The following is a 12775-nucleotide window of genomic DNA, read 5'->3' as shown; positions in this document are numbered from 1 at the left end:
TATATATATCAAGATAAAAAAAAAGAATTTGTACATTAGTACAGAATCATTATACCCAATGCATAAGAAAGCATTACTAAAATATATTTCTTTCCAACAGAGATTGTTAATATATTATGTCACATTTCATTTTAATCATGCTGTCTTTTTTTATTTTTTATTAGAGATTATAATCTAGAAAAGAAAATATATCTCATCATTTATTTAATATTTTGCTAAAATTTAGCTTTGATTTTGTAATAACTTATTTAGAAACTACTTTCACAAAAGTGAAAAAAAAATGAAAATGACAAATGAATGATCCAACATAATAAACAATAGTTAGAGTTTTATATTTTGATAATGTAACATTTTTTTAAAGTAATAAGCAATTTTTGGAGCGCTTTAGTCATTTTATATTAAAAACTTCAAAAGTTTTGTCTTCAAATTACTTTCTTTCCCCATAAGCTGTCACTTAAAAAAATTGAAGCCCTGGAGATTTCTCTAAAACAGTAAACATTTTATAAAGCTTATTTTATGTTATATATTTAAGCTGCTAGGTGTAAAAAAAAATATTTATAAGTATGATTTATCAATATTATCCAGCATTTACAAAAGCAAAAATAGTAGGAAGATTTGTTTCATTCCCTAATTTCATACTTTTATATGTGCACAGTACATTTCACTTCTAGTGTTTTAAAGTGCTGGGATAAAGAAGAGGGTTGGTCAAGAAATACAAAATATTAATAATAGTCTAAACTATATCAGTCCGTACTAAGTGGTTAACTTAAATACTAAAAAATGTGCTTCTAAAGAGTTACCTATACACAAGAAGTGTAAATGTCATAGATTTAGAGAAAGAGCAAGAAAGAGAGAAAGCCAGAGAGAAAGAAAAAGCTTACGCTAACTAACTAATGTAGAGTAATTTAAACTGGTTTATAAAGTTCCTCTAACTAACTAAACAAAGCTATACTTTTGCATCAAGTTTATGGTGACTAAAATAAAAAAGAGCTTACCTCCAAATGTTTCATAAGCACAGCCACCACAACATTGACCAGTACAAACTGGGCCATGAGCACAAAGACCACAAAGTACACTGGAGCAATGAGGGGACTCACACAACAGTCCTTCAGACAGTTATCACTTCGATCACACTTTTCTCTTAATGTATCCTGTTGGACAGATAGAGTAATAGTATTACTTTTTGTTTAGAAACTTCATTTTTACTTTTACCCCTCCCCCCTCCAAAAAAAAAAAAACTTAATAAAAAATAATTGCATGCTGTTTTCTAACACGTTTCTGATGAATACAAAAAGTAAAAAAATGCATTAGAGAAGAAAAAAGGAAAGCGTTAATGGTCTGTGGAAACAAGTGATACCAATGGAATAAAAGAAGGGTTCAGGGGCTAGACTTTTTTCCTGGCAGGCATCACCTATGGCTGGACAACGCAAAAGAATGGACCAGCATCTCTCTTAATATCCTGCTAATAACAGCTGCTGACCGAGAAAAGTGGAGGGATTTGGTTACATGAACTGTCACAGCAGGCCTACGACAAAAGTGGAGGGATTTGGTTACATGAACTGTCACAGCAGACCTACGACAAAAGTCAAGGAACAGATGAGATGATGATCACCTGTGTAGAAAGTTTTTTTGATGAAAAACAAATCTGTAATGATGTCTAGTAAATGACAAATCTGTAATGATGTCTAGTAAATGACAAATCTGTAATGATGTCTAGTAAATGACAAATCTGTAATGATGTCTAGTAAATGACAAATCTGTAATGATGTCTAGTAAAAGACAAATCTGTAATGATGTCTAGTAAAAGACAAATCTGTAATGATGTCTAGTAAAAGACAAATCTATAATGATGTCTAGTAAATTAGCTTTCATTTTCTTATTTTGTTTGCCAACAATTGCACAGTAACAGCTATTATGAAATGCACAAATGAAAACAAACAAGTATAAAAAATACTTTTAATAAAACAAAGCTTATATTGAGTGAAATAGCATCAATTATTTTGAATCAATCATGAGATTGATTTTTAATAGATGTAGACTAACAATAATAAATTTGGACATTACTATTGTTAATATTTTGATTAGTTGTTTTTGTTAAGCACAACTTTCATGTTTATAGCATGCTCAGTGTGCTTCAGTCAATCACTTTTGTGGACCAGTTGGGTGGAGGGGCAGGTTTCTGGGAGAACGTTTCCATGGTGTCTTTTGAAAAGCAATTGAAAAAATAAAAATAAAATAAAGTTGCTCAAGTCTGAATTCAATATCAAGCTTCCCAATGCCACTGAGCTATTCAAGTACTTATAAAATAGAGGTTTTGTGTTTATTTGTTTGCAAATGACCTAATGCTCTACACAAGACTTATCTCTCCTTAGCTTAATACATTTTCTATATAAAACAATATTAATGAATTACGACTCATTGATCAATTAGCTGGTTAATGTTTTGACAGATTCATGTGCTGTAATAAAAAATGAATAATTGTGCAAGGCTCCATCTTGATCCGAGGATGAGAAGTGGAAGAAATAACAAGTGAAAGAAATAACGTGTACAAGATTCTACACAGACAGAGTGAGTTAATATAACCTTTGTAAAAATATCCCATTATTTTGGTCAATTACCACTACATGAGAATCAGTGATTCGGTCTTACTTTCATGATACCATTCCAATTGTCCCCAGTGGCCACTCTAAACAGTGTCAGGAAAGCCATACCAAAGTTCTTAAAGTGTGCATGTTTTCCAAGACCTTCACATGGTTCCCTGTCACAATCTGAACAAAGATATTTTATTAGTTAAGTAAATTACATATGAACAGAAGATACTCCTTTCTATTAAGCAATTAGGTATTAGATATAGCATCAACTGACTTTTACAACTTGAGTATGTAGGCCTATAATTTCCAACTATTTCAAAACATATTAATCACAAATGTTGTCCTGTTCTAGTCCAAGAGGTAAGGTAGAGAAAGAGATATCTATTTAGTATACTTAATGCACACACCAATCTGATATATTCTTTTGGTGTCTCTGACTTTTTGTTTTTTAAATAATGTATTTGTATTAAATTTCTGAACATTCTTTACTTTTTTTGCGTACACCTTTTTTATGGCTAAAGTTTTACAAATATTTGTAGTCATAACTCAGATCTTGGGCAGGGCCTTCAATCTATAATTGCAGAGGTTCCACCAGGCTTAAAATAGTGCACCAACCCACCTGACACTCTTTTATACTTAAAGGAGATGATCTCATGTATCATGCATCAACTTCCCATTTGGAATACTAAAATTTGTTAAAGGCTACTAGCCTAAAGACAGTGATTAATAATGAAGCCTATTACAAAATATAAAAATTATTTAGTTGTAGGTAATGCTGTATTAAGAAAAATTTGCATAGAATGAATTACTTAGTTTTTTTTTTGGTATTTACTATATTTTTAAAAGTTTGAACTTAAATTATTTATAAGTTTCATTTTTAGACAAATTTATTACAGAATAGAAAAGGCTAAGAAAACAAGGTGGTTGATATAATAGGATGTGCCTAAAATTTAATAGAAACTAAATTTCAACATTTGCTCAGCAAATTGGAGAACAAAAAGACTCTAATTTCAAAGCTTAAAAAAAGTGTGTAAGGTCACTGGAACTCACTAATTGTGCAGTGCTTATCATTGTTATAGTTTCTATGTAAATGCTATTTGCAACCTACCAAGTCTTCCAAACAACTCGACACCTAATGCAGCAAAGATAAAAAACAGCAGGAAAAACAAAAGGCCAAGGTTCCCCACTTGAGGTAGTGCTTGTATCACAGTATCCAGCAGTGCCCTGATGCCCTTAGCCATTTTTAACAGTTTGAGAACTACAGATAAGAATGACGCATTAACTAAAATTAGTATGTTTAACAGTTGCTACAGTATTGAAAAAAAACAACTTTAGAAAATAAAATTACTTGTAATAACAGAGATAAATTAAAGATAATCATTCCTATTGACATGGTCTTCTGATATATAAACATGCATTACACTATAGATATGTTAAGCCTATTCACATACTTCAGATTTCCTTAGTTATCTGCTCATTTTCTCATAAGAATTATTAAACAATCAATATCAATAAAACTATAGTTGACAGAAAAACTAATTTTTTTTACATCAGTTGTATGTTTTACCTCTAGCTATTCTGAGAACCCTCATAACTCGAATGATAGTTGGGTTGATAGGGATAAAAGTGGTTCTCATTTCTTCCAGGACAATACCAACAACAGACAGAATAACAATTAAAATGTCAAGCTGGTTCCACCTGTCAGTGGAGAAACACAGAAATTATAATGTTCTATTTTCTAATATAAACTCAGCACCATGCTAAATTAAATCTAATATTAGCTGACATAAACTACAACAGATGGTATTTAATCTCAGAAGTTATGTTATTCATGATACAGTATCAAACAAGACAACTAATTGCAGAGATAATAAAATAATCATAAGACCCCTTATGTCAAAAGATGTCAGAGTTTATGAAATATTTCTTTAAAGACTCAATATGTTTGAACTAAACAACAAATACAACAACAAAACATCAGCTAAAACTTGCCTGTCTTTGATATATCTTAAAAATCCAAGTGCAATTATCTTCATGACAGATTCCAAAATAAAAACACTGGTGAAGAAGAAATTGAAGATCTTCAAAGCAAAGGTCAGTTCCTGATAACAGAAAATATAAGTAGGATTTCATCATTTCAAACATAACAAGGTTACAAAAGACAGTTTGTGTGGAAACACAAACTCAAAATCAGCCCCCGAAGTGGTCCACCCAGGCAGGCTTCAATATTTTCAGAAAGAACATCCGAATGAAATTATATCAAAGACAAATGAGAGATAAGAATGGAGAATGAAGGTTAACAGATCTTGTGTAGTGCCCCAACGGTCCAGCAGATCAAAGGATAGATGAAAGTGAATGTAAAGTTAGATGTGAACCTGGCCTAACTAGTTCCCCTTTCAGACCTTGTGGTCTATAGGGCAGATGATGTAAAGTTCATCTTTTTTTCTGGTCTACGGTTAACGAGGGTGTCAAGTAGCCAGCACAACGACCAACTGCCTTTACTTTTCCCCACCTAATGTCAGGTACCCATTAGAGCTGAGTGGACTCAGAGGCACCCAAAGATTCCAAAGTTAAAAATCCCAGTCCTCACCAGGATTTGAACCCGGGACCCTCGGTTCAGAAGCCAAGCGCTTTACCACTCAGCCACCACACCTCCCCTGGCCTAAGTCTTATAATCTAATTGTTTTGAAAAGGCTCAATCTCTTATTCAAATCCTAAAAATAATTTTTTTTTAAATTTACGCAATAAAAAAAGTTCAGGAAAATGAAGTTTATAATATTACTATTCTTTTTAAATTAGGTCTAACTTATAATGCATACTTTTTAGCTTTTTCTCTTTAAAAAAACTGCTTGGATAACTGATTTTAAAAATGAGATTTTTCCCTTTCAGAAAAAAAAAAGTAGCCGTTGCATCAGAACTTTGAATTGTCTAAAATATTGTGATGTCGGATTTTCAATATCTTTTCTAGTTTACGAGATCTAAACGGGACGGACGGACAGACATTTCACACAAAACTAATAGCATCTTTTCCCCTTTCGGGGGCCGCTAAAAATAAACAGGAACAGTTAGAATCGCTAAGACACAACCTAATGACCATTAATGTCATGAGAGTTAAAGCACTATGAAATAATGCTTTTAGTTTTCACAATACATCTTTCAGGGGGTGTGGTGGTCAAATAGTAAAGTGCTTGGCTTCCATAAAGAGGGGTCTTGAGTTTAAATACCAGTAAAGGATTGGAATTTTACTTGGGATTTTTAAGATGCCCATGTCCACCAACTGTAATTGCTATGTGAATTACAGTTGGGAAGTAAAGATGGTTGGTTGTTGTGCAGGCCACACGACACACTCATTAACAAAGAAAAGAAGATTATCTGCCCACATAGATCACAAATTCTGAAAAGGTACCTTTACCCCTTTACCTACCAGGTGTATACTTTTCTTCATATTTTATCATTTACAGAAATTCTTAAAAACAAAACTATCTCTGATGGATATGTGTTAATCTAGTACTTGGTTTTAATTATCTATTCATAGAGTAACTTAAATTGGGCTTAAAATATGAAAAGGCTTTTTACAAGGTTAAGTACAGGCTAAAGATCCTTGCATTCTTTTAGATTGACATCTTATGCCTGATTCAGATAAGGATTAGGCCTAAATCCCCGGGCTTGCTGCCCTGCCTCATCATGGTGCCCGAGTGGAAACGGTCATGAGAGGGGACGACTAGGCCAAATGGGTGGCGAAACAAGGCTCCAGCGGGAGTGCCTAAGAGGGTGCGAGAACATCCTCATTGCACTGTGCAGGGATGAAAAAGAGCTCCCACAGAGATCTGTCAATGCCCAGGCTCTGTCCCTCAAGGGGATGTTACATAAATAGCATGTCCCACATGGTTAGCCTGGTATAGTATATGAATATGACGGGGTCCCAGTGGTGCAGCCTTTGGCAGCGTCTCTAGTCCGTGAGTCCGGAGTGTCCGTGTCCATTGGAAGTGAACGCAAAATCAAACTCTAAGTTTAAACCCTGAGTCTCACCCCCCCCCCTCAAACAGGGTGGTGTGAAGAAGGGACTCGCCACACACTTCAGGCTGGTGGAAGGGAGCTTTTCTTTGCTTTTACTGGCCTTAGAGTTCCAAGTGTGACGCACAACTCTACTAGACAATTTCAAATGATAAGGATTATAGGATTAAGTAGTATCTAAAGTGTATGCTGTCTGATTAGATGGAGATGTTTTGATCAATATTTTCATTTCAAAATGAAATAATATGCATCACTCTTGAGAAAAAAAGTCACAAAATCTAAACTAATTTAATAAAGGAAGATTAACTAAAACCTAATTTAGAACTGTAAAGCAAGATTAACTAACACTACCATTTTTTATAACAAGTTGCTTTTTAGTCAGCCCAAATGTTCTTACCTCAGGCATTGTATGATATTCCATGGCCATAGTAATAACATTGAGACCAATAACTGCTGCTATTGCCAAATCAAAATATTTGCTATTGATTACTGTGTGAATCAGAAGACGGCTGTGTGAATAGTTTGCCCAGTAAGGCGGCTCTCTCATTTCTGATTTAAGTACATTAATTAGGAGAAGAAAAAATAGATTGGTAAAAATGTATTGAACACAAGATTTATTTGATTTCATATATCCAAAGATTATTATAAATGAAAGAAATGGAGGTAGATCTACTAAAGGACAAGAAGTTTTTGTTGTAACAATAAACTTTTGGACACGTAGAAAAATAAGATGAGAAGGCAATGCAAAACAGAAAGGACATTTCAATCAGTGTTCCCACTAAAGTAGACTGTAAGAATGGCTGAAAATATTGCCAGATTTTTAAAGAGATAAACATGTCTTCTAAAAATGACCATTCAAGGAACCTCAATATGAAAATAAATGTAGAAAATATTTCATACCAGGAATAAAAAAAAATAATTTTTCTTTTTGTAAAACAAACAGGGTGAATAATAACCAAAAGAAACCAAAAAAAAAAAAAAGTAAAATATACAAACTATGGGCATCACAAGATATTAGTATGGAAAGTGTATGTGATTTTAAGAAACATACAAAATAAAAGTTGAACAAGAAAGCAGGCTTGGGTCATTCAAATGATGAATCCAAAGCTTGAACCCAGTTCCTTTACAGGCCAAACAATCTTTTCAAAGACGCTGTAATACAATAAAACATACACAGCTTGCGCACAGTGCAGGGCATATTGAGTGAATTGATTCACTTCCATAAAGCAGTGAAAAGTGATTCATTCTATTTGGTATTAAGTATACATAAAAATCTAATATATGTATATTTAATATGCAATTAAACCACCAATAGAACTATGCTTGAAAATAAATAGGCAAAAAAAAAAAAATTCTGGAAAAGTATAAACACAAAATAACCTAGGAATGACTACTTAAAATCTGCTAGTAGTATCTACCACAAAACAGTTATATCTAGGATTATGTGGGGCAGTGTGTAGGCCAAGCATGATCGTTGCTTCTCTAGTATGGAAGTCTTGAAAGCTAAATTTATACATGTGTACAGATTACATACAAAAATAAAGACTGCAACAGAGGTTGTGAAGCTTTTCTAAATGACCAATCATCTGTGATAGAAGAGAAAGGATATTCCAGAGGATATGAAATAGAGAAAACAAAAAGAAAGGCACAGCAAAGTAGCCATGCATCGAATCATGGAGTAGGGACAAAGTTCAGGCACCTCTAGATTAGGAAATGATACACACAAAATATTTCATTAGATACATTTCATTATCAGATCTATGACTTGTATAGTAAAACTCTTACTAACTGCTTCACACTTAACTAAACAATAAACTAAATAAAGAGAATTATTTTATAACTAATGTAATAATCAATCATTCACAAATTTTTATACCTAAGTTATTTTTAATAACACAAAATGAAAATGTATAATTTCATGTCTGAACACATGACGAAATTGAGACTACTGAACTGAGTCTGGCTGCTGAAGTTAAAAAAAGTTACAACAAACAGCATTCTTTCCTGATGCTTGGTCAGAGAGCAAGTTGTGTTAAATACTTTAAAAAAAAAAACAATTATCAAACAATGAGCCTCTGTCAGCTACTCCCAAGCTTCAAGTAATAAGAGAACACTATTATAAAAGGAAAGAACTTTAAATTTTGCGCTTTCTTTTCAAGTTTGGGAGTCACCGTTACTAGTCCAATGATGCAATTTAATCATACATTTAGTCTACAACACAATTATTATGCTAGTTAAGCATCTAGATGAAATTCAATACAAGAAGAATAGTATTCTATCAGCTTTTCTGAATACTTAAATATAAAAGATTTTAAGATTGCTGAAATTTTTTCAATAGTTATACTTTTATTTAAAATTTATTTAAAATGTAATAATTTATTACATTTTTTAAGTTTCAAAAATAATTCAATTAAAATACTTTAGAGACTTATATATCATTTAAAAAAAAATATTAGACAAGTCTATTATTGTTGAATACTATAGATATGACTTTATATTCTTTTAATAATATAGCTTCCTATTTCTATTTTATGCTAAAAAAAAAGGTGGTAACTAATTGTAGGACATGTAAGCATTGGATAAAAAAACAACAACTAAAAACTAAAATGACCAAGCTCATTATACAAGTGCATTACATACATCAAAAAGCAGTGCATATGTTCATGCTTAGATTACAATGAAGTGATGAGTGTGTGTGAAGCTTCAATGAGAAGACAACAGCAATGAAAGCCTAAGAAACATTGAACTATAACCAACACTTGATGTGTTTGAACCACTGAGCAGACAAAAACATGAAAATGTTAACAACATAAAAACAGAGATAGAGAAGAAGTACACAATACAAGAACATCCATCCTGAAGTTGTTTCAGAAAGACATGCTGTTAAATAAAAACTTAAGCCCTAATTCTTTTACTTATTTTCCAATTACTCTGGAGACACATACAACTTTGGGTTTAGTAAATAGCTTCCTGCTAATTGAATGATATAAGCTACAGCTCATAAAATGATGCTTTTGTTAAATGAAAATTTGTTTTTTTTATGCATAAAGTATAAAAATGTAAAAGTAATTATAGAGTTGAAATATAATTTGTTATTTAAAAAAACAAACACACACAAATACAGTCGAACAGCGAACATAGTTTCTAATAGAATCTTTCATTTTATGCAGCACCTGTTAAAGCTTTCTTTCCCCCCCCCCCAATTAATAATTTAAAAAATTCTCAGAGTAAGTATAGTAAAATTTTTCATTTAATTATATTTCAAATGCAAGATAGAAGTGCAAAGCTTACTTGCACTAACTCTCCTCTCTCATATGATAAATACACACATGAAGTACTAAAGTATGTCTATGCTTATAGGTCATGTTTCAAGTTGTTGAAAATGTTTTGTAGAGCAATGGGGTTTCCCTCCATAATTTTTAAACTATGATTCAGATGTTCCTTCAGAAATGAAGATTATTACAGCTTATCAAAGCAGACCTCTTGCAAGATGTCAGGGGATGATAGTGAACAGGGTTTGAACTCAGGATCATTCTGACAACAGTCTAAAGCATATACCACTGAGTGAAGCAGCCATTTAAATAACCCAATCGCTTTGGTTAAATGGGCAATCTTTATGTTGTGAAAAGTTTTTTTTAAATTTATGTTGTGGTTAATCTGAGCAAATGTGATGGAATGTGTTTCTTTTTAAGTAGAAAAAGTCTAACCAACCAACCAATGACCAATGCAAATAAAAGTGTAAGCTTACTCTTTGAAGACTTTTACATTGTATATTAGTACATTTTTATAGGAAATAATCAAGCGATAACCAACTTGTTACAAATGCTTAGCTACAGTTATGTCGCTGTTCTACTGTTTTATAAAAATTAAAAGAAATGTAATCATTACATGAATTATTTTTGTTTACACTATGCACAACAAATTTAATTCATTACACCCAAGGCTAGATTCTATAAAATGAAATATTAAAATCATTACTTGCAATGTTACAATGAATTTATAATTTTTATATCAAGGTATCTTCATATTTAAAAACTGCATTTGAGTTTCAACCCCATTAAGACCAAACGAAAACCATTTAGAGCCTTGAGATGTAAACATTAAGCCAGACTCAGTGCACTAATACCAACCAGACAAAGCCTTAGGGGCCTCACTCTTTCGTTTTTTATCCAATTTTTCTTGTCGTTTAGCTGCCCTCTTGGCCCGCTCTTCAATCTCTTGGGACTCCCTGCATTTGTGAAAGTTCTCCACTACAACTCCAACAAACATGTTCAGGACAAAGAATGCCACAAGCAGAAGGAAAGAAATGAAGTAGATGAGACGCCATTCATTGTAGTTTTCTATAGGCTATAAATAAATAAAAAACAAAACAACTCCATATAAATTTACGTAAGCATTAAAAATTTTGTTTGTACAACACCCCCCCCCCCCCATCCTAAAAAAACAACAACCTCAAAATTATTCTCATCTAAGATTGATCATGTTTTGGAAGAGCCTGATCTCTCAATGCTATGAGCATTATTCAATAATAAATTTTCCATTAAAACATAATGTACAATTTTGCTTTTATTAATGAGCTTCCATAAGTCCTAGATATGTATCTGTTAATGGGAGATGTTTATCCATTTAACACATTTTGTACTTTATGGACTTTATCAGATCTTTAAAAGACATTAAAAGTAATAAAACAACATCAATATTTGCTTACCTGCTTATCAACACCAACAGCATCTAAGCCAGTATACATAATCTGCACCCAACCATCCTTTGATGCAAGCACAAATAATGCCATCAAAGCCTGAAGGAAACAAAGTGATCAATGTATATAATATTTCATTATGCACAACTTCTATTTCGAAACCAACATTTGTACGGCTCTTTCTGTTCACGTTTCAAAAAGTTTTCAACATCATAAACCATTGTTTCCAAGAAATTGTCTACATTATTTTTAAATTACTGAATATCAGAAGAATATTTAAAGTGTAAATTCCTGATTGGTTATTATAACTTTTTTGAGGTGAAACATCAGTCTTATCTACAATGATATAGATCTTTATGAACTAAACATGAACCTTTCAATGGTATATATGGTCAACAGATGAAACTAAACATGAACCTTTCAATGGTATATATGGTCAACAGATGAAACTAAACATGAACCTTTCAATGGTATATATGGTCAACAGATGAAACTAAACATGAACCTTTCAATGGTATATATGGTCAACAGATGAAACTAAACATGAACCTTTCAATGGTATATATGGTCAACAGATGAAACTAAACAAATTATAAACACATGCATAAACTGCTTCTATTTTAAAAATCTTTTGAAAGTATTCATCTGCCACAGCAAGAGCAAGTGCTCCAAATGTAGATGGTAATTGCAATGAAAATAACTGGACTTAATAATAAATCTCACCTGGCCGAGATTGTCAAAGTTATACTTTTGATTCACCCATTCATTTTTTTTATCTTCTAAACACTGGTTTCGGTTCGTTACATGTGTAACATTTAGGCCTCTACAATAGTAAAATGTTCCTTTAAAGAGCTGAAATAAAAAAAAAAAGATAAAAAAAAACCCCCAACAACTCTAGGACGTAAAACTGAAAAATAGTGAGTATATTAAACAAGGTTACAAAGACAAATTGTGTGGAAACATAAACTCAAAATCGCCCCACACAGGCAGGTAAAAAGGCTGGTTTCAATATTTCCAGAAAGAATATCAGAATGAAATTCTACTAAACGCAAATAACAGAAGAATAGAGAAAGAAGGTTGACAGATCTTGTGTGGTGCCACAACGGTCCAGCAGACCAAGGAATAGGTGAAAGAGAAGGTGAAGTTGGATGTGAACATGGCCTAATGATTATATAATTGATCTAATTGTTTTGCAAAGGGTCAATCTCTTATTAAAAGCCTCACAAAAAAAAATTAGTAAAAAAATCCTAGAGTTAAGTGTTCCATACTGTTGTGCTGCACTACAGTTCATGCGATAATATGAAAAACTGCTTACTAATTGTTGTTTTAAATTATGTTCCATTTATATGAATACAGAATAGATTTTTCTCTTTAAAAATAAAAGTAAACATAATTTTTGTAAATGTAGTAGTTAGAATGACAGAACTTATATAACTTAGTAATGCAATTGTGAAAAAATTATTATTTTTTT

General features: G+C 32.1%; 1 protein-coding gene across 10 annotated transcripts in view; it reads right to left on the bottom strand.

The window, feature by feature from the left end:
• Nucleotides 1-12775, bottom strand: part of LOC106079304 (voltage-dependent T-type calcium channel subunit alpha-1G-like) — an 89041-nt gene that overhangs the window by 13630 nt on the left and 62636 nt on the right. For 7 of the 10 annotated variants that reach the window (XM_056021063.1, XM_056021060.1, XM_013240560.2 and 4 more), the window contains 9 exons: nucleotides 12028-12156; nucleotides 11314-11403; nucleotides 10736-10952; nucleotides 7003-7154; nucleotides 4584-4693; nucleotides 4159-4289; nucleotides 3700-3849; nucleotides 2650-2768; nucleotides 996-1151 (listed from right to left, as the gene is read on the bottom strand). In XM_056021063.1, coding sequence (XP_055877038.1) covers nucleotides 996-1151; nucleotides 2650-2768; nucleotides 3700-3849; nucleotides 4159-4289; nucleotides 4584-4693; nucleotides 7003-7154; nucleotides 10736-10952; nucleotides 11314-11403; nucleotides 12028-12156 — 1254 coding nt within the window. The remainder of the gene's footprint in view (nucleotides 1-995; nucleotides 1152-2649; nucleotides 2769-3699; nucleotides 3850-4158; nucleotides 4290-4583; nucleotides 4694-7002; nucleotides 7155-10735; nucleotides 10953-11313; nucleotides 11404-12027; nucleotides 12157-12775) is intronic. The other 3 variants (XM_056021067.1, XM_013240979.2, XM_056021068.1) reach the window with 1 other exon arrangement.

The sequence above is a fragment of the Biomphalaria glabrata genome, chromosome 2, assembly GCF_947242115.1.
Source record: "Biomphalaria glabrata chromosome 2, xgBioGlab47.1, whole genome shotgun sequence".
NCBI lineage: Eukaryota > Metazoa > Mollusca > Gastropoda > Planorbidae > Biomphalaria > Biomphalaria glabrata.
Note: the sequence above shows the minus strand (reverse complement) of the source record. Positions and strands in the feature narration are given on the sequence as shown.